At 38.7% G+C, this 25,188-nt stretch overlaps 1 protein-coding gene across 4 annotated transcripts in view; it reads right to left on the reverse strand.

Annotated features, from left to right (window-relative positions):
* The window catches only part of LOC128026279 (bone morphogenetic protein receptor type-1A), a 32,835-nt gene that overhangs the window by 3,679 nt on the left and 3,968 nt on the right, over positions 1–25,188 (reverse strand). Inside the window, exons 2-9 of one of the 4 annotated variants that reach the window (XM_052613246.1) lie at positions 16,004–16,140; positions 12,273–12,631; positions 8,368–8,628; positions 1,418–1,580; positions 1,218–1,320; positions 1,015–1,111; positions 595–685; positions 73–211 (exon numbers count right to left, since the gene is read on the reverse strand). In XM_052613246.1, the coding sequence (XP_052469206.1) occupies positions 73–211; positions 595–685; positions 1,015–1,111; positions 1,218–1,320; positions 1,418–1,580; positions 8,368–8,437 (663 nt within the window). In that variant the 5' untranslated portion in view covers positions 8,438–8,628; positions 12,273–12,631; positions 16,004–16,140. Of the gene's footprint in view, positions 1–72; positions 212–594; positions 686–1,014; positions 1,112–1,217; positions 1,321–1,417; positions 1,584–8,367; positions 8,629–12,272; positions 12,632–16,003; positions 16,141–25,188 lie in introns of all 4 variants that reach the window. The other 3 variants (XM_052613243.1, XM_052613245.1, XM_052613244.1) reach the window with 3 other exon arrangements.

Raw genomic sequence — 25,188 nt, forward strand, 5'->3', positions numbered from 1 at the left:
GAATAGAAACAGTGAAAAATGAGCTCCAGCAGTCCTACAAAGATCCCACAGTCTACATTTCTGATTTCTCACCAGCAGGGGGAGCCCAGAGCCACTGCCTGAGGTTTGAGACTGGTTGATGAGATCTTTCAGAGATTCTCCTGCTGGGATAAAGGGCTCGTCCTGCTCCAGGTCTCTGTGGTAGTGCTGCCTCTCTGTCTGCCACTTATACCTGAGGACAGTAAAAAACAAAAACATTTTCCGGCCAGTCAATGAATTGCAGTTTAAGTCACTTCCATGTTGGTTTTACGAGAGACTGGAAGTAAAGTAAACAGACACTTAAAGGTTAATTTGTTCTTAAGGCAAACGTTTCCATAGTTGTGTATCCAAGACAAGGTATTGGTATTCTTGCACCTACTTGGAATAACAGAAGTGTATCTCTTTTGATAACAACAAGCCATGATGTGGTGGCATTTGTTTTGATAGGTGCTTTGCAAAAACACATCAAGCATTACAGTTACAGTTCTCTGATGTGGGAAAAATGGGCACGTCACAAATGGCTATTGTGTGTAAGAGCTTCAGTGTTTTGCTGCTTCAGTGCGGTGACGATCTCACCTGTAATAACAGATGATAGTGACACAGAAGAGGGTGCAGAAGCACACAGTCACTGAAATGAGGAAGGTCAGCCAGTGAGGACCTGGTGCTTCTGTAAAGAGATCAAGAGAAAACACGAGTCCATCATTACGGCATTACTACATAAGCCAGGGCTCAATTAACAGGCCTAGTCAGATTTTTTACTCCAGTTATCAGTGTCATCTGATCCTCCAGAAATCATTTTAATATACTGATTTGGTGCTCAAGAAACATTTCTTATTATCATCAATGCTATTAATAACAATAATGATCAAAACAGCTGTGCTGCTTAATATTTTTGTGGAAACCATTATATTATTTCCAAAGCTAGCTAGGCTATGATTATTTTGTATATTATATAGTGTAATATTTGCCAGGCAGGCAGTTAGTACTGGAGCATACCGGTGTCTCGAGGTGGTAACTCTGGCTTTAGATCCCGATTACAAAAGTCAAATTGGCAGCATTCGATGGTTCGACGTGCCTGTGCAAACTGTGAATCCTGACAATAATCAAACAAGTCAAACTTAGAAAGTCTGATATTGTATTACATCAAATACAATTTCAAAAAAAAGCATAAAACCTTTACACTAAATAACTTTCCTTACCTTGCACTGAAAATGAGAGCCCTCATATTTCATACAGCCTGAGCTTAAGATCACGTCTGCATTTTCATCTTCTTCAATGATGGCAAAGCACTGCCCATTTGTCCTGTAATGTTTTAAAGTAAAGATCTACTTATTTAAATGCATAAAGCACAAACACTTAAAATAATCACTTAAAATGAGCTGTGTCCTATGACACTGACTTGCAGGTGTTGTTCTTGGCGTCATCAGGACAGTGCCCTGAACAGTGGCAGCTGAGGAAGCGAGCAGCATCTTCTGGTGCCACAGTAGTGTCGGCCCCGGGCCTTCTGGAGTCTGAGCCAGGCTTCACTCCAGTGCCCTGTAGCACATGATCAGGATTCTGACCTGCTGGAAGTGACAAGACACGTACAATCAATGGCAATCAATGGCCAGGTGGGCAGAAACAAAAACAAACAAAAAAAGCCAGTAGGTGTTAATAAAACCCATGTCTGTGGTAGACATTGGTTAAAAAGTTTGTGGTCAGGAACATTATTTAAAAATAAATGTATACTTTTATTTAGCCGGGATGCTTTAAATTGATCAAAAGTGACAGTAAGGACATTTACATCAATTCAACATTTTTAATTTGTTAATAAACCGTTCCTTTGACGTTCATCAGATAATCCTAAAAAATATAAAGGTTTTCACAAAAATATTAGGCAGTGCAAGTTTTTTTTTTCTTATATGTTAATAATAAATCTTTCTGGAGCAGCAAATCAGCATATTTTAATCATCAATGAATCTTCAATCATCAAATGAATGCAGCCTGCAGGGCTTAAAAGCTTGCAAGTTTTTTTTTTCTTCTCTTCATAAAATATCTGAAGTAGGGAAGCAAAGAGTACCAGTCCTTAAGAACCAAAAATATACTCAAATAAAAAAGCTTTGATGCCAGTTTTTCTGTAGTATCTGTATTGAATACTCAATATAGTAGCCTGTTCTGGCTGAGTCGGCTAATACAATTTTGGTATTGTGTCAATCTTCAATAATCTCCTACTTTTATAATTTCCCATCCTTCACTCATCCTCTGTAAACCTGCTTCTGTTCAGATCAGGCACAACTCCCAAGTACACCCCTGTATGCCCCTTTCTGTTTCAAACCCTCACTCTCAATCATTTATTTAGCTTTTTATTTGAATTTCAGTTCAATAAAGGCCTCTGTGATATGTCACTACTGATCTTAGTCTTCTTATCAAGCCATACTACTGAAGCTTTCTGTTCAGCATGACTCCACTGCAGATGTTCCAGTCCAGACCTGTTGGTAAAACATCTAATCACTCACAAAGCAGCAGTTTGTGAGATTGAGCAGCATGGCGACACAGCACTGTTTTTATCAGGTGCATTCCATCCTTAGATCCCATTACTGTCTATCTTATACAGCCTCTGCATGTGCTGCTAATCTTACAATTAGACTGGACTCTCCTCTTGGACTAATTCTATTAGGACCGAGTGATTAAATAGAGAGCTGGGCATGATAAAGCAATTTCTGTTACTCAGCGTTCGATGCATATTTCAATGGATCGTCTACAATGAAAATGTAAAAAAAAGTACATTAAAAAAAAATTTGGATGGTGTGGAAAGAGGAAACTAGGGTGGTCTTGAACAGTATTATTAGAGTCTAAGACAGAATGTGAGACAGCAAGAAACATTAACACAACAGTCACTCACATCAAAAACCAGACTGCTGAAGAAACACCCTGAGAAAACAGAGCTGATGGGGGCAGTGCAATCAAATGTCCAGATAAAGCCAGCTGCCTTTGATAGACTCAGACTATCAGGACAATTCTAGACTGCAATCTAAATGATGCCCTCGGCCTCTCGGGTGATTTCGTTCAGGGTTGCGGACAGACTCCATATCTTATTTACTTTAGTGGATCAAACACACCATTTAATGTTACTTTACTAAACTATAAACTCTTAAAGAGAATTACACTGTCTACACTTAATCTCATTCAACTGCTCGCAAGGGATTTCAATGAGGTCATTTCAGTAATTTAGCTACTCATAAAGCAAATGTAAGAGATTGTGTGGCCTTGAGCCCAGGCTAAGGGAGACAGTCCCCCTTTATGACCACAGATCCTGATGCACAGGGCCAGGATGGAAATTTCACATTAGGAGAAAGCTGGACAAGGATCAAATGAGCGAAGCCCCAAAGAGGAACCCAGGGGATCCCTCTCCATCACTCTTTATTCCTCCTCTCCATTCTTTCCACTCAGGGTCAGTGCTTGAGGAATGACTTTGGGATTGAAGGATCTTGAATTCTTGAAGGTTCTGGTTTTCACTGTAACTGCACAAAAATCCATGGGAGTGACAGAAAGGGCAACTTACAACAATTCTAGGATTTCAAAACTCTCATGGTCTACAGTGGAGTCTGAGGTCTGGCAGATCATCCCCCCATAATGAGACTCTAGAGCAGATACACACCATTACCCTCTCTCTCTCACTTGTAAAAAAAGAGCAAAGGCAAGAAAGAGAGCAAAAGAAGAAAATCAAAAATAGATTTCAGTCTACAGCATAGCTGAATTACACAGATTCCCTTCACAGCAAGGAATTGTTTCATTGACTATATATCACTTTAAATTATTTAATGTTCATATTCACACACGTTTTCTTGAAATGGTACTGGAAGAGAACTGGGAATTAAATATAACTAAATTAAGCAAGTATACTGGAATAAATTGCCTGTGTCATTTCTGGGGCAATTTAAAAAATTTTACCTCGCCAAATTAAATGCCTGTGATTCAGAAGTGCAGACACCTGCCTGAAATTACACCTCAAGGGTGCATCTAACGAGCAAGATAAAAAAAAATTATATAAAAGGTATTTGACTAGCCGTTACACAACTCTAACACTGAGGGAAACAACTGCACATTGATAAGCCAAATGTCCTCGCCTTCATGCTGCGTCTATGGTTTCAATCATCTCTTACTTTACTGCTGCACATGTACAAAAATACACTGACAAGGACATTAGACTGATGTTTGATATAATATGAACTCTCAAAGAAAACGGAGCTGTTTAAAAAGTCTGACTACTTGGCATGTTACAAGGCTTCTTGTCTTTCTGTCTACTAATTTATCAGTCAAAAAAAGGCCTTTAAAAAAAAGTGTGGCCTAAGTAAGATTAATTCATAACTTTCAAAAACATTAAACAAGTTAACAAAAACAAATAAACACTTAATTCATTCATTCAAAAATTTAGGTGAATTTAAAAATACATAAAACAATAATGAAAAGATAAAAAACTACTCTAATTCCAGTTCTAAGTCAGTGTGGAACAGAAAGCAAGCCACTTGTAATATCTAAAATCTAGTAAATAAGGACTTTAACATCAAAAAAAGGCCCAAGTGTTGTTGTGTTTGAAACCAACTAGCAACTGTGAAGTGCCATAGAGGAAATGGTTAATGTGCTAAAAAAGGAAGAGAGAGGGGCAACAATCACTTCAACAGCTTCCTTTAGAGAGGGGCCTCAGAGAGACTCACGGTTCAGAAGTGAGTCATGAAAGGAAAGATGTCTTTTGAACTCCCTGGCATGAGTAAAAACACCTCAGATATCAGAGAGTGTTCTAACCCAGAGCACAAAGTATTGTTTTACACAGAAGTTCAGAGTTAAAGTATTTTCAGCATCATTACTCCAGTCTACAGCTACAATAATGCTCTCTGCTCCATTTTTAGATTCAACCAGATGTGCCAATAAGCTGATTGGCTTGGACGAGAGCATGTCAGAAGAATTTTCTGCTCTAATTTACATTTTTTAACTTGCGCGGAAGACATGATTGAGGCGAATATCTTGCGTTCGTGGCAAACGCATCACAAATTTTGTGTCATTCGCGTCGCCTGGCACGAATTCACTTTTATTGGCATCTTTACATTGACTATGTAATCTACTTGCATGAATAATAATATCTGTGGTTGGTGTGTGTACACCAATAGAGCAGAACCATGCATCGTTGATTTATATTTCTACATTACTCCCTGCAATACAACTCTGATTCTTCAATCTAGTGGTCGGTAATTGATACAACCACAAGTGTCACGTTGAGGTAATTAAAATGTCAAATGTATATTTTGCACCCAATTATTTACTTATCAGGCAAGAAAAGCGGAAAAATTATACAGTGTAGTAGTGTTGTAACAATACCAAAGTCAAAGTCAAAGCCTTTTGGAAAATCTATTTGTGGCAGTCAGTTTTGATACTGTGGCGGCCACCACAAATAAATCAATGTATGGGAAACACAATGAAACTTACCTGCTTGAACTCATTTGATCTGGGTGTCTGTTTTAAAAGTTTTTTGTTAGTTTGGTGTGTTTACTCCTTTTAATGTCATCGTGTCTTAGTGCTTTTATGAAGAGAGTGCATCTGCTCACCTTTCAGTTAGTGCATCAAGAACTCGGTATCACCGGTACTTAAAAAAAAACCTGGTACCGTAACATTTAAAAAAATTTTGTACCGAGTTGGTACCGAAGTACCGGGTCTTTTGACAACTATACAGTGTAGTGTTGGGCGATATGGCCATTTTTCAAATCGTGAGAACAACGATACACAATATTATCGTGCCAGGGTGGAGCAAGAGAGAGACTCTTTGTTCTGGTGTTTTAAAACGCGCAGTTGCGCGAGAGAGAGCCTATGGAATCACCAATAATCAAAAAAATATATATTTTAAAACATACTGATAAACTAACTTAAAATATAAAAATACTGTCAAACACAACTGCCATATCGTGCGTCCTGTGACAAATCTGCCGCATCTGTCCATGGAAATTAGGTCTAAATGTTCTGTAGAATCAGTCAATATAGAAAATCAATAGGAGATTTCATTTAAAGTCCAGCAGTTTAACACTAATATTGGGCATAAACGAATACGTTAAATATAAAGTATTCAAAACAGGTAAGTTTATATATTTGGAGTAAAGTTGAATTGAACTGATGCATCAGACATACAGTGCTCCAGACAGTGCACCTCATGACGAGTCTGACGCAACACCACAGAAACAAGAATGAGATTCATTCAAACATAACTGTGGCATTAAACTCATTAAGTGAGGGCTCGTTTAAAATATTGCACATAAACAGGCCATTCAGATTACTTGTTAACAGTATTGGGAACGTTACTTAAAAAAAGTAATTATAGTTACTCACTACTTGTTCCAAAAAGTAACTGAGTTAGTAACTGAATTACTCTATAATAAAAGTAACTCGTTACCAGGGAAAGTAACTGTAAAAAAAAAAAAAAAAAAGTTGCTACATGTCAGAGAATTTGTACTTTTTTTTTTCAGTTTTCACAAGTCAATTGAAATGAGTAGAGCAGACAGGTACATAACTTTCAATATTTATTGCACGTCAACAGACAGCAAGAGTTTTATCCTGCACTTCAAGTATTATCTTTGTAAGAAAAGTGTTTTTGGCCACTAGCTTTGTAGATGCGTGTCACACATCACATGTACACATTACATGCACGTTCTTGCCTTTGACCACAATGAATTTGAAGTAGTGCTTATATCTTCACCTTGAAAATGCCAACTTTTCATCGGATTGCTCCTGACTCGCCATCTCTGCTGCGAATCTCTGTGTAGCTGTTGCTTGTGTGTGTGTGTGTGTTTGGCGCCGCTGGTGCAGCCGCATGTGCCGGCATGCGTGTAAAAACACTGGCTCTGATTGGCTACCATGAAACACATAACTCTGCCTTAGCCAATCACAACCGCTTATCTCGTCATTAACCCACCTGCTAACTCGCTGTGTGAGCCAGGGGTGCGTTCGGATTGCATAGTTTATTAAATCAATGCATAGTAACGCACCGCATTTAACATTCAGTAACGTTAACGGTGTTGTAACGACGGGAAAAGTAATTAGTTAGATTACCGCGTTACTGAAAAAATAATGTCGTTACCTAACGCCGTTCTTTTAAACGCCGTTATTCCAAACACTGCTTGTTAAAGTGCAATGAAATACCTTATATTTGCAAACGTATGTCTGTTTGTGGATGGAGACTTTGTAATGGCAAAAACTATGTAGTTTGCAAGCATCTCATTATAGTGAGTATTGCATGAAAATAATAACAAGGCAGCAGAGCGAACTCATCCATAGTGGTTCTCACGTAGTCCTTTTATGTCATCACCACATAGTGTGCGTTATAAGTTAAGTGATCAGTCTTTAAGAGAAGAACTACGGGAGAACCACTATGGATGTTATTATTTTGCCTTTACTTTATTTGTAAGCCAAGAAGGAGTTAATCTCTCATGTATGAAAAGAGCGTGTTGTCATGTACCAGCCATTAAATATGTGGGACACCAACAACTCGTTTTCTATCTCTTTAATTTCATGGATTTGGTTATCCAAGTCAAAGCGGAAAACTTCAGCGACTACAGGCTCTAATCCTCCTGAGCTGGCGTGGTGTGTGTGTGTGTGTGTGTGTGTGTGTTTGTGTGAAATGCGGTGCTGAAGGGAAATAGCTGGGCAGTTTGATAGCCAAATTATAATAAGCAGCATAATAAAAATTTAAATAATAGTTATTATTATTATAATCTAATACATTAATAGGAAAATGAGCCTAATATCATTTTATTTATCGACAGAGAAATCTGCTTATGTCGATATCTCTGACTATCGTCAATACACGATACTACCGTCTATCTGCACAACCCTGCTACAGTGTAGTCTTTATCAACCTGCAGAGGTTTAGTTTATAAAATAAAATGCTGACTGCACACTATCCCTCAGTTTGAGAACCACTGGAGTAGGCGATTTGTGCTATTAATTTGGTCTGTTATGATGCTGTGTGTTTGATTACTAATTCAACACAGATCTTCACAGCATAAAATAAAACACTACATTCTTATTTATTGTTACATTTATATCTGTGGAATTAAATGAGCCATTCTGTATGATAATTTAGATTACGGTTATGTTACTACACAACAGTAATAACATATTTCTTGATTTCTTCAGTTAAACATTTTTAAATGTTTGTGTTTTCAGTATGAAAATAGTCTGTGTGCATTTGATGTTTACTTGATAAAAACCCCATTCACTTGCATTCTTGAAACTAAACTGTTTATGTAAAGACTATAAATATAAGATAAAACTACTGTAAATATACGACGAAAGCAAGGACACAGGTGTGAAGTAAAGAACCCTTACCTCCAGCGCAGAGCCTCAGAAGCAGGCAGACTCCGGCCAAAACCACAGTGGCATACAAAAGCTGTGCCATCGTCAAACAGCGTCGCCGTACGGAGATGAATGATGACAGCTGCTTATGCTCCTGAAATCCCAGTGAAGACTAATGTACAGGTGGAGCAATTAAAATTATGGCTGAAGCAGATGCAGAGAATGAGAGGAAGAGTTGGTGGTTGATGATGGCACTACAAGACTCAGAGATCCCTTTTCACGGGGTCCACGGCACTAAAGTAATAAAAGAAACAAACAATAAAAACAAAAACATGATGAGCAGATCATACATGTCTCAATGTATCTTCCTAGACAAGTTTAAACAATTTCTACAAACACAAAGTCCAAAAAAATCATCTATACTGTAATAATCTCTCAATATTACAAGAAAAAAAACCAGACTTGATCCGGCAGTGCTGTAATTCTTCTTGGTAACATCATTGCCCCCTTGTTTTTTCTGGGCTTGACCCCTCAACCCGACAGGACGGCGCTACTCTTGAATGCTGAAACATGCCCAAATAATTTGATGAAGGATGTTCCGCAATTACCCCATTGGCCCCTTTCAGCGTTAATAACGTAATGTGTCTGTTCCCTTTTAGGCCTGTGCATCTCGCTGCAATTAGTGGCCCTGAGCAAAGTCTGTCCTGAAGGGGGGAGGGACAAATTAGTGGCTGAATGGGCTGGTGTACATCACTTCTGATTTGCCCAAAGGGGACAAAGAGCCCCGACCTGTGCCCCACTTTCACACATCCCAGAAAGGATAACAAGGGAACAAAGCTAGCCTCCGTAAAGCGAGGGTACAAATAGCTGTGTAGGCACCTACACACAGAGACAAGAAGCTAGATTAAGGCGAGACACGGCAAGCAAAAAAAAGTCATTTTTGTGCATACTGGTCGGTTTTCACTTTATGGTATTTTTTGCTTCTATAATATATGTCTTCTTTAACAGGGATACTATAAAAATGACAAAAGTTCACAATAAAATGTTTATTTTTAGGCATTTTGTTCTCATACCACTGTCAGTTTTCCTTAGTTTAGTCTGAAATTAGCATTTTTCAATCAGATACAGTACAGACCAAAAGTTTGGTCACACCTTCTCATTCAAAGAGTTTTCTTTATTTTCATGACTATGAAAATTGTAGTTTCACGCTGAAGGCATCAAAACCATGAATTAACACATGTGGAATCATATACATAACAAAAAAAAAGTGTGAAACAACTGAAAATATGTCATATTCTAGGTTTTTCAAAGTAGCCACCTTTTGCTTTGATTACTGCTTTGCACACTCTTGGCATTCTCTTGATGAGCTTCAAGAGCTTCAAGAGGTAGTCACCTGAAATGGTCTTCCAACAGTCTTGAAGGAGTTATGCTTAGCACTTGTTGGCCCTTTTGCCTTCAGTCTGCGGTCCAGCTCACCCCAAACCATCTCGATTGGGTACAGGTCCGGTGACTGTGGAGGCCAGGTCATCTCATCACTCTCCTTCTTGGTCAAATAGCCCTTACACAGACAGGAGGTGTGTAGGGGGTCATTGTCCTGATGAAAAATAAATGGTCCAACTAAACGCAAACCGGATGGAATAGGATGCTGTTGCAAGATGCTGTGGTAGCCATGCTGGTTCAGTATGCCTTCAATTTTGAATAAATCCCCAACAGTGTCACCAGCAAAGCACCCCCACACCATCACACCTCCTCCTCCATGCTTCACGGTGGGAACCAGGCATGTAGTGTACTTCCGTTCACCTTTTCTGTGTCGCACAAAGACACAGTGGTTGGATCTCAAATTTGGACTCATCAGACCAAAGCACAGATTTCCACTGGTCTAATGTCCATTCCTTGTGTTCTTTAGCCCAAACAAGTCTCTTCTGCTTGTTGCCTTTTTTTTTAGCAGTGGTTTCCTAGCAGATATTCTACCATGAAGGCCAAATTCACACAGTCTCCTCTTAACAGTTGTTCTAGAGATGTGTCTGCTGCTAGAACTCAGTGTGCCATTGACCTGGTCTCTAATCTGAGCTGCTGTTAACCTGCGATTTCTGAGGCTGGTGACTCGGATGAACTTATCCTCCGCAGCAGAGGTGACTCTTGGTCTTTCTTTCCTGGGGCAGTCCGCATGTGAGCCAGTTTCTTTGTAGCGCTTGATGGTTTTTGTGACTGCACTTGGGGACACTTTCAAAGTTTTCCCAATTTTTCAGACTGACTGACCTTAATTTCTTAAAGTAATGATGGCCACCCGTTTTCCTGTACTATTTCTATCAGCTGTGTATCCACCTGACTTCTGCACAACACAACTGAATGGTCCCAACCCCATTTATAAGGCAAGAAATCACACTTATTAAACCTGACAGGGCACAACTGTAAAGTGAAAACCATTTCAGGTGACTACATCTTGAAGCTCATCAAGAGAATGCCAAGATTGTGCAAAGCAGTAATCAAAGCAAAAGGTAGCTACTTTGAAGAACCTACAATATGACATATTTACAGTTGTTTCACACTTTTTTGTTATGTATATAATTCCACATGTGTTAATTCATAGTTTTGATGCCTTCAGTGTGACTCTACAATTTTCATAGTCATGAAAATAAAGAAAACTCTTTGAATGAGAAGGTGAGTCCAAACTTTTGGTCTGTACTGTATATCTCTTTGGTCGCACTTGCAAACAGCAAGTGTTTGATACCACCGGAAAGATCGTTCTGTTCAGCTTAATGATAGCCTGTCTATATTTGGTCATCAGTGCTGTGAAGATGGGGAAAATTCATCAACGCATCAAAATAAAAAAAAAAAGATGTAAGCAGCTAGCAAGATTAAGGATGGCGCTTGCAAAAAAGCATTAGTTTGCGAGAACAACTAAATAAACACTAATAGTGCATCAAAGCATAAGATACATGCAATGAATGATGATAGGAATATCCCTGTGGATCACAGCCAAGTTACACAGCAGTGGCTTATAACGTATGTGTCGCATTTGAACGAGTTGATTAAAGACTTGATTTGTCCAACTGTATGTCGAAATGACCTACAAATTAATATAGATCCCCAAAATCAAGGCTTTTGTTCTGTTGATGGAGTGCAAAAAAATGTAAATCGCTAGAAAATGGCTACAGAAAAAGTGTGTTCTCATCCTCGCGTCTACAGGGGTCAACAATGAGTGATGTAGCCTTTGATATAAACATACGAATGGTTCTGTAAGCACACAAGTTAAGACTGGGATATGCTGCTCTAAAGAAGATATCCAAGATACTGGGTACGGTCACTTTGCTTTAAGTTTTTGATTCTTGTGTCTAGTGTCAGCACATGGCCTTGTTAGTTATTTTTTCAGACATGTGCTCCTCTAGCCCCCCGCCCCCCTTGTTTCCTCTTACCACACCCTCTCGTTAGCCTAGTTGGTCTAATTGTTCTCACCTGTCCCTCATGTATTTTCCTCCCTATTTATAGTGCACCTTACCCTTTTGTGTTCGCTGGTCTGTGGTCATTCTCACACCCTCTGTCTTTTCTGTGGCTGAATATGGGTCCGTGTCTCCCTGTCTAGTTGGTCTTATGCCCTTGTTTTGTCTAGTCCTTCTAGTTTCATGTTCTTGTCTTGCTCCTTGTTTTAGTAATTTGTTTGTTCTTGCCTTTTGCTTTTATTTGTAATATTTAGTTTTTCTAGTCTTGATTTTTGGTTTTGTTTGATTTATTCTGAGTTGGTTAAATTGGTAATTTCTTATTTTGGTACTTAACCTTTTATTAGTTCATTGGCTTATATTTTTCCTTGTCTTGAGTTTAATTTGTGTTTTGTGTTTACTAAAATGGCTCGTTCTAACACACCCCCACATCTCTACGTCACTATGTGGGAAGATTTGCATACCGCTGCCCAAATGTTCACGCAAAAAACGGAGGAGTACCTTTTATTCTCGTTGTAGTATTGTTGTTGCCGTCACTGCCATGTCGTATAGTCGCTGTGTGTTTCACTGAGAAAGTGAAACTACTCTGTTAGGCCTTCCAAAAGAGGACAATATCCATTTCGTCATGCTTGGATCTGATCCGTGCTGGTTGCTGAGGAAATACATCAACTGCTCTGTTGGTCGCCGGATCGGCTTTCACCATGGACGAAGTGGAGTCCAGTGTGGGGTCGTCACATGTGGTTGCAGCAATCCCAAAGGACGCTCCTTCATAGAAACCGCAGGCCGTGTCATTCTCAAGCTGGTCTTTGCTCACTCTAGGCCTCCGGACTCCACTCACTCAAGGCCGCGGGTGTGTGACTCTGTTTAGTTGAGAAAGCGAAATTACTTCGTTTGGCCTTCCAAAAGAGGACACGGCTAGAAATCATGTTTATATAACGTTTATAATGGGTTTTATGTTTATGTCTCATCGCTCCGGCCGGACAGGGTGTCACAATATGTTAAGGGCGGCAACAATTCCATCACACGCTTGAGGTATTCGGCCAATCACAATGCACTGGATAGCTGGCCAATCAGAGCACACCTCGCTTTTCAGACCAATGAGCCTTGTAAAAATCGACGTGTTTCAGAAGGCGGGGCATAGAGGAGAAACAGTGTACACTATGTGCAAAATAATGTGTTTTTTGAACCTTAAACTGCATAAACATTTTATTACACCAAATAAACCAAATTATGTTATTTTTAACAGCATCATATGACCCCTTTCATACGAACATCCTAAACACCAAGGAAATGAAAGCAATTATTCACTCACATTCTGAAAGTTTCTTATACATGAATGGCTAAGCAAGTTGAGTCATGTCTTGAAGACAAAAGTTGGATCGCACACCAAAAAAAGAAGTGTGGAGAGAATGACACTCCTGAAAACAGCGTACTATGCTTCTAACATTAGACAGATTAAATCTACTGCTAAATCTTGGGGACTTTCATATAAAAGCAGTCATGTGCCTTGAAAGGACATCTATCACTATCTGCTTCAAAAGTATCCCAGATCTTAAAAAGCAATATATAAGGCACACTGTGGTTCAGTGTTTTATCAGAGACTCCTGGAGCTTTGCTCTCTGAAAGGCTTTGATGGCTCCATAAATTTACGGAAGGAGGCCGAATGAATAGGTTTATTGTATTGTGATGTATGACTATAGTGCATCTTTGGAGTCAACCTTAAGGCATGTACTTCATTTTCAGCATTCCAGTGAATCTTGCGCATAACCATGTCTTCATATCAGACAGTGCGCACTGCACAGAATGCAGTCAGCTGAAGTATACTTTAGGCTTTATGCTTGACCGTGAATCTCTCTCAATCCTTGAGGAGGAGTGAGTATTATCTGACCTTCCTAATGTGCAGAACTCAACGTTTCCCCTCAGGTCAAAAACCCAACATAAATGACAGTTCACCACAACATACAGAAGGTTTGGGTGGGAGTTCCAACTAGAATAAAAAGCCAATGTGTGATAATATTATGAAATATATCTGTAAAATACATCTCACCTTGCCTTTCTTGTCACAACTACAACTTTTTACTAACTACAGCCTGCATGACGACCATAGGGGTCTGATGTTTGTCTACCCTTCGCCCCCGCTCGCTTGGGCTGCTTTGGCCTGGGTCTTTGGTCCCTCCAGGGGCCCCTCCTTTCAGCAGGGCTCTCAGTACTGGAGGATCCCTTCCCTCAGTGTCGGCACTATGCCCCACATGCCTTTCAAGGTCTGCTAGACTGCAGGGCAGACTTTCTGGCTCCGCTGCCATTGTTTGCATGGCTGCTTTTTGCCTCATCTCAGGAAAGGATTAGCATAAGAATACTTGAGATGTGCACAATGAGATGTGCCCCACAACCAGCTCTCTCTCTATCATCTTTTCTTCTAATTCTCACCGAACTCCCACATCTCCTCTTGACACAACACCAAACACTGTCAAGCAGCTGCATCACAGAAAGTCAGTCAAGCAGAGACTTTGAAGGCAGTTGATCGCAGGAGAAGAACAAAAGTTAATTTGTGGAGCATCTGGGTGCAATACGAGTTCCTAAGGCCGGATTCCTCTGGAGGGGTAATGGGTTGAGACAACATTTCTAGAACAAAGCCCACAAAATTTGAGAACATTTTGGCTGAGAGGTTAAGAAACTAAGATCTGAACTGCTTGTCTATGAAGCACTTAAGCAATCTTTGCATGACTGATCTATTGTCCCGCCCTCGTGCCAGTGCATGTCATCTATATTGTTGTGAGAAGAAATTTCAATGCTTTTGATTAAAGATTACAAGGCCAAATAAAAATAAAAAAATACATGAAATAATAATTAATAAATACTTCTTTGTTTATAAATATGATTTCATGGTGATGTTAATAATTGATCAGTACTCCCAAAAGACATTCTGCACTGTATTATTATATTTCTCTACTTTTAACCTACAGACAAATCATTGACCATTTCTTGGATTTTATATAGGAACAAATATGGAGAAGATGTCAAACGAATTTCCTGGAATTACTGAAAGTTTACTGCAAGGTTTTTTTTTATATATATATATATATATATATCTTTAAATATATTACCTGCCTCACACAAGTCGTGGCCTAATGGTTAGAGATTCTGACTCTTAATCCAAAAGTTAAGAGTTTGAGTCTTGGGCCGGCAGGAATTGTAAGTTGGGGGAGTGACTGTACAGAGCTCTCTTCACCCTCAATACCACAACTGAGGTACCCTTGAGCAAGGCATCGAACCCCCAACTGCTTATAAATGGCTGCCCACTGCTCAACCAAGTATGGTGACCCATACTCAGAATTTGTGCTCTGCATTTAACCCATCCAAAGTGCACACACACAGAGCAGTGAACACACACACACACACACACACACACACACTGTGAACACACACCCGGAGCAGTGGGCAGCCATTTATGCTGCGGCACCCGGGGAACAGTTGGGGGTTCGATGCCTTGCTCAAAGGCACCTAAGTCGTGGTATTGAAGGTGGAGAGAGAACTGTACATGCACTTCCCCCACCTACAATTCCTGCCGGCCCGGGACTTGAACTCACAACCTTTTCGATTGGGAGTCTGACTCTCTAACCATTAGGCCACGACTTCCGGAGCAAAGGGAGCAAAGGGAGCAAAGGAATCAAAGTTTCCTTACTTTAGAAAAGGAGAACCAGTCTCCTCTTGGATTATTAATCAGCCGACATTCTTCTTTACAAATCCTCGTTTCTTTACTTCCAATTAGTAACCGGTTATGTTTTGATTTCTCTCCCCTGCGCTTCCGCGTTCGCCACTTCTGAGCAGCGCATTTTTTTTATACAACTCTGACTGGATTCGTCAAAGAAGAAAGTCACATACACCTAGGATGACTTGAGGGTGAGTAATCTATGGGCTAATTGTAATTTTATGGTGAACTAAACCTTTAAGTCTGCACTTCAGGTGTAAGAGAAACTGGGTGGGGCTGTTGCCTTGGAGGCAAGCCACACACGGATGAACTTTGACATAAAACTTTGACCTTTTCTAAAGTGAAATCCCAGATCCAAACATGGTGAAACCATTTGTTGGCATCCAACTAATCTCTGGTGTAAGGAGCATTTTTATCTCCTCTGGTCATGTAATCACCACATGAAAACACACTTCTCGGTTGCCTGTACTGCAGAGGGGATGTCAGAAGAAGTGGCTTTTTTTTTTAGCAGAGGTTTCCTTACCGTACAGAAAGACCCATTTCTGTTGAGCCTGTAGGCATAGAATTTGGTAAGCATGAAGGCTGTCTGCAGGTGTCATTCGGATCCAGGTGGCTGAATGTCCAAATGGCATTTGGATACTTGCATAGTACCACAAAAACCTATAAAACATTGGAGAGATTTTTTTATGCTGTATAGTATGTTAAAGCAGTTTTTTTTTGCTATAAATTTTTAACAAGCTGCCAGAAATACATGGCTATGGTCCAATAAAGGTAAAATTATTTCTAAACATTATAAATAATAAATTTGACTCCATCTCTAAACCAGGGTAACGTGAGAACCCAGTAAATATGCATCACCTGCACTATTTGTAATATCCAGTAAGCCTAAGCTATAGTAACACGGAGAAGAACTGCTAAACTTGTTAAAAACATGTTTGCTTGGTTTCTATTTCCACCATATAAGGTAGTTCTATTCATAGTAACATCTCAGTTCAGAAATCTTGTCGTACTTGATAATTTCACAGTGCAGCCAACAACACCGCTTAATTGAAAAGATGAATGAGATGGTGAAAAGCAGCTAAAGGGGGTAAAACTGAAAGGTGTTTTTCCCTAGTGCATAACTTGATTTTTTTTAGGTATCTTCTTATTCACAAATGTAATTAGTGTTGTCATGGTACCAAAATTTCAGTATTCGGTACCGATACCAGTGCAAATTCACGGTTCTCGGTACCAAAGCAAAACACAAAAATATGCTAATTATATAAAAAAAAAACTTTTTAGCACTAAAAATAAAACCAATGCCATTCTTTATACTTATTTACAATTGTGTTTAAAGTTTTTCTAAAAGTTATATGATTATGAAAAACAGTTAACAAGTTTCACCCAAATTTAATTTGTCTTTTATGTTATGAAATTTAAACATTTTATTTTTGGTAAATAAAGGTATTTGCTATTAAAATTTAAACATGGAAGAAATATTGTGATTTATTTCTTTAAAAAATGAAGTTTTATACATTTTTTCAACAGTAGTAGCACTATCACATACATTTTACTAAATAATAGTAATATTTCTAGCACAATGCTTTTATGTAAAAATTAACTTTTAGGCCTAATGAATGCATATTTGTCATTTTAATTGAACTAAGACTGGTGGTGATGCTTAAGATTTTTTGGCCATCGAGGGTTTCTGTAAAAAAAAAAATAGTAATAGATCATATTAATTATTATTAAAAGATAATACTACTACTAATTCTACTATCATACTAATGTATTTACAATGCACTATGAATTGATGAGCTGCTGGGTTAATGAATATTAATCATGTTGTCTGCGTTCGGTCAAACTGATTTGCTGAAATCAAAACAAGGATGGTACTATCAGCGCCAGCCAATGAAATTGCCATTTGCGCATTAGCTCTGCCCATTACCGGAGAAACCGGTATGTCTTCTGCTTGTTAGAAAATGAATATGAATAATTCTAAATGAACTCCATTATTTTGACGGGAGAAGACAACAAAGAATAGTTTACATATAGCGTGTCGATTCAGCATGGTAAGACTCTCGCTCTCTCTCTCTTTGCAGTTGTGAGAAACAGCGCTATCAGTAAAGCGACGGTGAGACGTGCGCCTTCACAAAGAGTTTACAGAGCATCAAATACAGGTGCGCTGTGCGTCCATTGAGATGAACTGAAAAGTTCAGATCGCTTGATGGAGAAAGAACTCTGAAGCTCAGATGCTGAAATTAATGCAAGCGTCATGTGCTTCAGTCTAGTTAGTAAACAAACCCGCATGTCTCTGCCATTCATTAATTCACACAGAGACGCGCAGAACACTAATTCATATTTACATTTACAGATACTGGTCTGTCAGACACTTGTTTTTGCCCCCATTTTTCATGAGCTGAACTCAAAGATTGTGTTGAAAGTATGTGTTAGTGAGCACTTCTCCTCCATCCACCTCACAGGTGTGGCAAATCAAGATGCTGATTAGACAGAATTATTATTGTACAGATAATACGCTGGCCACAATAAAAGGCCACTCTAAAATGTGCAGTTTTACTGTATTGGGGGTAGGGATGCACAATCATGATTTTTTTTTATGGCGGATTTTTTTATAGAGTAGCTGTTACTACACAGAGCCGTTGTTAATAGAGAAGATGCGCAAATCACGTTAATTTTCAGCGTTTTTGGTGCATCTTCTCAGTTAACAACGGCTCTGTGTAGTAACAGCTGCTCTATGTGAAATCACGCACCTGGTGGAATTAACCGCTGATTAGAGAACCGGCTTTACTGACGAGATGCACATTAACGATCGGCCGATCGTGATCGGAGCACCCCTACTCTTTAAGCAACAAACAAGAAAGAAGGAAAGTGTGCATAAACAAGATGTTTATTTGGTATTTAATAGGCCAAACTGGCTTTTGTCTATTGAAAACAATAACCGTAACCATCTGAAATTAACAGCAGTAACTGCACAGTAATTAGCCTACATTTAATACAAACTTAGATGGTACAGACATCAGCATTAAGCTTCTGTTTTTGAATTGGTTTGAAACTACATAGAACTGGCCTTTAATTAAAATATTAACTGTAAATTGTGAAATTTAAGGCAACAACTGCAATTACTTGTTGATTATAGTGATGTTTTTATAAGCTGTTTGAACAAGGGCTGCACGATGCGTCGTTTAAGCATCGATATCGCTTTGTACGAATCCACGATAGTCACATCGCAGGATGTGCGATGTAGGCTGTCGTAGTTAATCCGTTATTCATAAACTGTATGGGCCAACTGCTCCCCGGCCCTTGACGAATGAGATTCGTTGAGAGCACGAGAGAAAGAGCGAGAGAGAGAGAGAGAGAGCGCGCGAGAGAGAGAGAGAGAGACAGAGGGAGAGAGAGAGAGAGCGCCTAAAACAACACGAGCGCTGTCTTGCTCTCTCTCCCTCGCGCATATTAATCAATTGACACGATGGTGTCGATGTTTAAATCATTTAAAATGAGAATGTAAATCTGCTCACCGCATTTTGGTTTGTAAGAAAAAATTTGATTAGATTTCATATAGCAATATATATCACAGAAAAAATAAAATATCGCAATGTCATTTTTTCCCAATATCATGCAGCCCTAGTTTGAACTCTTCTTCTGATGGCATCGATTCACTGCAGATGATCAATTGGTGAGAAAAAGATGTAATTCTAAGTATCTCCTAATCTGTTCTGAAACTTATCTACATCATGGATGGCCTGAGGATGGGTACATTTTCAGCCAATTTTCATTTTTGAGTGAACTATTCCTTTAAAATTGGCATAATGGCAATAAAGTACAATATCAAAACAAATCTTATATCTAAAGCCTGCCACCAAGTGGAATTATACTAGTTGCTTTACAAAGAGAAAAGTGCTGGTATAAACGAGGCCTGGTGTGTCAAAGGCATCCCGAGCATTACAACAATCACAAGAGAACCATTACTTGGCATTAAAAAAAAAGAAAAACAGGCACATGTAATTCAATCATCTGGTTCTCTACAACCAAATGAAATCCCCTAAATAATATGGTAAACAAACATTGTGACTCATTATAAGCAATACAGACAGAAAATATTTTTGGTTGTCTTTGCACTAAACCAACCCATTATTGAATTCACCCTAACTGGTGCCACTTTAAATAATTTACTCCGATAGCCAAGTGTATTTAAAGTAGATCAATACCATTAAAAGACAGCTGGGAGTCTGGGACATACTGAATAAACAGAGACCACTCTCCAGAACTACACTGGCCTCCCACTGCAAAGCTTTATCCAATCTATTTTTATCTGATCTACCATCAAACTAACCAACAGTGGCATAGAAAAAAGAAACAGAGTTTCACTCACTTTCCTACCATCCATTGGACGCTCAAGCACAGAGGACTCCACAGCATACAGTAAGTGTTAAAGGGGGGGGGGGGGGTGAAATGCTCGTTTTCACTCAATATCCTGTTAATCTTGAGTACCTATAGAGTAATACTGCATCCTTCATAACTCCAAAAAGTTTTTAGTTTTATTATATTCATAAGAGAAAGGTAGTCTGTTAGGATTTTTCCCGGAAAAACACGACCGGCTGGAGGCGTGACGTGTGGAAGGAGCTAAAGAATCACGAGCGCCAGTAAGCTTTTGCGTTGAGAGCGAAGCTGTGACAACACCGTGAGGACAAAACCAACCAAAACAAACCATGGCTAACAGTCTGATTCAGCGTATATTTATGATCCAGAATCAGATCCAGAGGCTGAAATTTAACAAGAGCAGCATCAGCAACAACGTCTCTATGTGGTATGTACTGAAATGTATATATTTGCTGAGCGGTTTTGGAAAATGACTAAGTTCCACTTTGTCGTCTTTTTTTTATTTATTTTTATTTTTTTAAGCTGTACATGTGGAAAGTGCAGTTTGATGACAACATCGCATGTTGTTTACTTGATGTGCTTACGCGCCGATAGCTAAGTTAACAACACAGAGATATTTGAAGCAGTTTTACTCACCGCATGCGGTTCCAACACATGATCGTGACCCTTTTTCGTTGGGACTGCATTATCCTTAAGAAATAAACGATGTGCAAATCTGCCGTCAAACTGAGCCTTGTTTGTAAAACAAGAATCTTCGAAATGCAGGGAACAAACACAAACACTTGCACAACTCTGTTGATACAAACACTTGCACAAACTCCATCCACTGGTCCCTTAATGCTGTTTCTCTTTTGGTAATTTGTGCAGGGTTGTCTTGCCCTGGCAACCAAAAACACACTCCTTTTGTGACATTTCACGACGCTCTCGCTCTGATCAGTGAATGTCTGTTGTGCTCTCAGTGCTGTGCTGTACGGGAGCGCGCGCTCTTCCGGCAAACGTGCCCTTAGGACCCATATAAGGAAATTCCGCTCCACACTGTAAAAAATTATTTAGCAGTTTAGTTGTTTCAATGAATTTTTTTATGTTGACACAACTTGCAGAATTTGTTCATTCAACTAAAACATTTTAGTTTTCAGTGTCTCAACTAGTTTGAAAGTTGACTGAACTAGGTTATTTGTCCTCATAACTTAAAAAAATGTGTTGAATCAACTCAATAGCAATATCACGTTCACAACATCACTTATCGCGAGATCTCCTCATTCTGGTGAAGGCTGTTGAAGAGAGAAGAAAGTTGTCAGCCATACTAGTCAGTTTCTCCTCAAAGTTTGGACATTTTACTAGAATACAACTTTGGGAAGTAAAATATTCGTATTTATTGGCTTAATGTGTAAAATTACATTTGTTGTCTCAGAAGAGTAAGTATGGTTTAAAGAGTCGTATATTCTGAATGTAAGTTACTGTATGTAAATGTTCGTTTCGCGGCACTCTGAAGCCTCAAAATACAGGCGGTTCCACAGTATTCTCCTTATAAATATTAAAACAGATATTCTCCCATGCGGGACAGCGGAGCTGAACTTATGTGGAGCACGATAAAAATACAGTCTGTATGTATCACTTGAGCTCAGAGCTGCGTTAGAGACCGTTCAAAAAGAGAGCGAGAGCTCATCGGATCACTGTATGGATTAAGAACGGCGGGAATAAAAAAAAAAAAGGAACTGCTCTAAACCTGACAGCGTAAGACATCCGTCAGAATATACATCGATGAAAAATTAGGGGGAAAAAAGAAGATTTCTACTCTGTCTTTTCTGCATGTTATAAGGGAAACGAATGAGCAGCATAGATGAGCACCTCCCTCAGAGTTCTTCTGGAGCGCGTAACTTAACGTTACATTTGATATCGCTGACATAAACTTAGTTCTAATGATTATTTTACAGTCTACGGTTCAGATGAAGTTATGAAGGTAGCGTTACAAACTCTTCTTTCAGTTTTCTGAAGTAACGTTAGTCATTCAAGTGCCTCACTAGAACCCAGTGTAATGCTGCGTGAATATCTGTTTTTATACAGTCTATGGTGAATATACGGTCATAAGTAAATTTTATACGTTCAAATCTATATATTTTAGAATAAAAGTAATAATAGCATATATCTTGTATAAACAGAGATACAATAACGATCGACACAAATGTGTTACATTTCCTTTTATTGTGTTATAATTCTGTGTTGTGTCATTTAAAAGCATCGCCTGGATGGTATAGTTTGTCGTTGGCATTTAAAACAAACTTGTCAATACATTTGACTTTCTCTGTAAAGATTTATTTATATATGTATGTTTATTATTTTACAGTGTTTTTGTATTTTTCATGTTTATGATATTTTGGAATGACTGAAGATTCAGCGCAGTATTCAATAATCCTGTGGATGGACCGCAGCGAGTCCTTTTGCAGTTATCCATCAAAATGCTTTGCAGACATAATGGAAATGGCATTTACATGGTAGAGCTTGGACAAAGTTGTAAGTAAATTTATTTATTTATAAATGCACATTTATTGGAGTCTATAAGCTTTACGATTATAAGGAACTGTTTAATGCATCCCTTTGTTTTTATTAAAGCACACAGGCTCTGCGCAGGAATTCATCAAGGACATGACTGCTGAGATTACGCTTGTGGATGACCAATCTAAGCACCATCAGTCTGCAGTGATGTGATCCAGGTAAAAGAAGAAGAAGAAATCTGGGTGATCTGGGGTTGTAACTCGTTGTGGGGTTGTGTACTGTGTTAGACGAACTGGGACTGGGACTAACAGAAATAAACTAATTCAGGTTAAAAACAACTTGAGGTTTAGTAAATGTCAATTTTCTTTCTTTTTCTTTTTTGGGTGAACCTTTACGAAAATGTAGATATTTGCATTGGAAAACAGCTTCAAAATTTAGAGAACATAATTTGACATTATTTTCCCTTCAGTTTTATTCCTTGAATTTTCTATAATTGGTATTTAAAATGTATTTATAAAGTGTTGAATTTATCTTCATAAAACCACCAGAAACCCTGTTTATGGACATAGCCATTCTTTATTATTTTGCTGAATACTGTTTTGTATCCTGAATCCAACTTTGCTTAAAGGATTATTTCACCAAAAAAATAAAATTAGGCCATGTTTTACTCATTCTCAAGGCACCCTATGTGTATATGATTTTCTTCTTTCAGACGAATCTGATCTGAGTTGAATTAAAAATTGTTCTGGCTCTTCCAAGTTATTTAATGGCAGAAGACCTGTGTGTTTTTTTCTCAGCAGTCCAAAAATAGTCAAATAAAATGCACCCATCCATCAATAAAACGTGTCTCACATGGCTCTGGGGGGGTGAATAAAGGCTTCCTGTAGCAAATCGATGCGCTTTTTGTAAGAAAAATATCCATATTTAAAAAGTTGTAAACACTTTTTTTCTCTTCCACTGACTATCATACGTGCAAGCCTAATTTTGTGATTCTACTTCGTGATTGGCGTATTGTTGTCTCTCCTCCGCTCTTCCGTGTTCGTCACTTATCATCGGTGCATGCATGACCCCTATGTCCTATTTTCATCCACCCGGAATGGCTCTTATTCACTTATTCACCTCTCAGAGCCATGTGAGGTACTTTTTATTATGAATTGATGCACATTATTTGACTACTTTTGGACTGTTAAAAAAAACACCCATCTATTGCCATAAAAAAAATTTTTATATAATCCGACTGGATTTGTCTGAAAGAAGAAAGTCATACACACTCACGATGCCATGAGGGTGAGTAAAACATAAATGGGTTAACCAACCCTTTAAGAGTCATGCTTTACTCTGAACATGCAGTGCAACAGACTATTATTTAAAAGGAATACCTATTTACACCAATATATTTTCTGATCATTGTATAAATGGTGTGACAGATTAGACACTTAGATTTGGATTAAGAAAAAAAACCTGAGTATGTTGTAAAAAAAAAAAAAAAAAAAGTGAAGTGACATTCAGCCAAGTATGGTGACCCATACTCAGAATTTGTGCTCTGCATTTAACCCATCCGAAATGCACACACACAGAGCAGTGAACACACACACTGTGAGCACACACCCGGAGCAGTGGGCAGCCATTTATGCTGCGGCGCCCGGGGAGCAGTTGGGGGTTCAATGCCTTGCTCAAGGGCACCTAAGTCGTGGTATTGAAGGTGGAGAGAGAACTGTTCATGCACTACCGCCACCCACAATTCCGTCCGGCCCGAGACTCGAACTCACAACCCTTCGATTGGGAGTCCGACGCTCTAACCATTAGGCCACGACTTCCCACGACTTGTATTGGTTTGTCACATTTTATGTCATTCAGAAATCATGTAGAATACCAGTGAAGAAAATAATTTCCCCCCATTTTTAGTATAGTTGGTTCTGGGGGTGTATTTTACACTTATCTTCCCATGGGATTTTAAATTCTTTGTGTTCAGCAGAACAAAGAAATTTGTACAGGCTTTAAACAGTTTAATACAGGAAGTTATTTTGAATGTTTGTAAACCAAACCGTTGAGGAGCACCATTTACTTTTGACTTTCATTTTTGGTTACATTTTTCAAAATATCTTCCACTTTAAGGTGAATTACAATTTGCCTTTATTGGTAGCTGTGCTTTTAACAAAACACACAACTTTAATAGTGTATGTACATATGTGTGTTCATTAGTTATAAATGTATTAAGTAATTTAATATTTTTTTCTTTTCCCAGCCATCCAGTGACATTAAGGATGTTGAGAAAGAAATTGAAGAGGGCATTCTGATTGTAACTGAGGAGCAGCAATGTGATGTGCTCTGGGTGTGTGTTCACGGTGTGTGTTCACTGCTGTGTGTGTGCACTTTGGATGGGTTAAATGAAGAGCACAAATGTATGTCATGTCACTTTCACTTTTCAGTGTTCATGATGTGTCCATCGGCTCCACAGCACTCTTTCTTTAAAAAAAAACAAAAAAAACCACTACTTTTTAATAAGGACATTTTGGTTCTTTTGTGCCTTTCACTACATTTTAGAATGTACATTAAAGTTCCAATGACTTGGAATATGCATGTTCTCATGTAAACAAATGTTGTTTCCCCTCTCATTTTCTTAAACAGTATGTACACATTTTCAGTATGTAGCATTATGATGGTGGGAGAGTTTGGAAACTTTCAAGATCCTTCTGATGTTAACACTTCTGTCTGGTCATGAAATGTAGAATCTGACTGTTTAGGTCTTTGTGCTTCCATGTGCATTCATTCCATTTATATCTTATTATACAGAAGTACAGTACACTCATTTTTTGTAACTAATTGTGATGTTATATA

The sequence above is a fragment of the Carassius gibelio genome, chromosome A13, assembly GCF_023724105.1.
Source record: "Carassius gibelio isolate Cgi1373 ecotype wild population from Czech Republic chromosome A13, carGib1.2-hapl.c, whole genome shotgun sequence".
NCBI lineage: Eukaryota > Metazoa > Chordata > Actinopteri > Cypriniformes > Cyprinidae > Carassius > Carassius gibelio.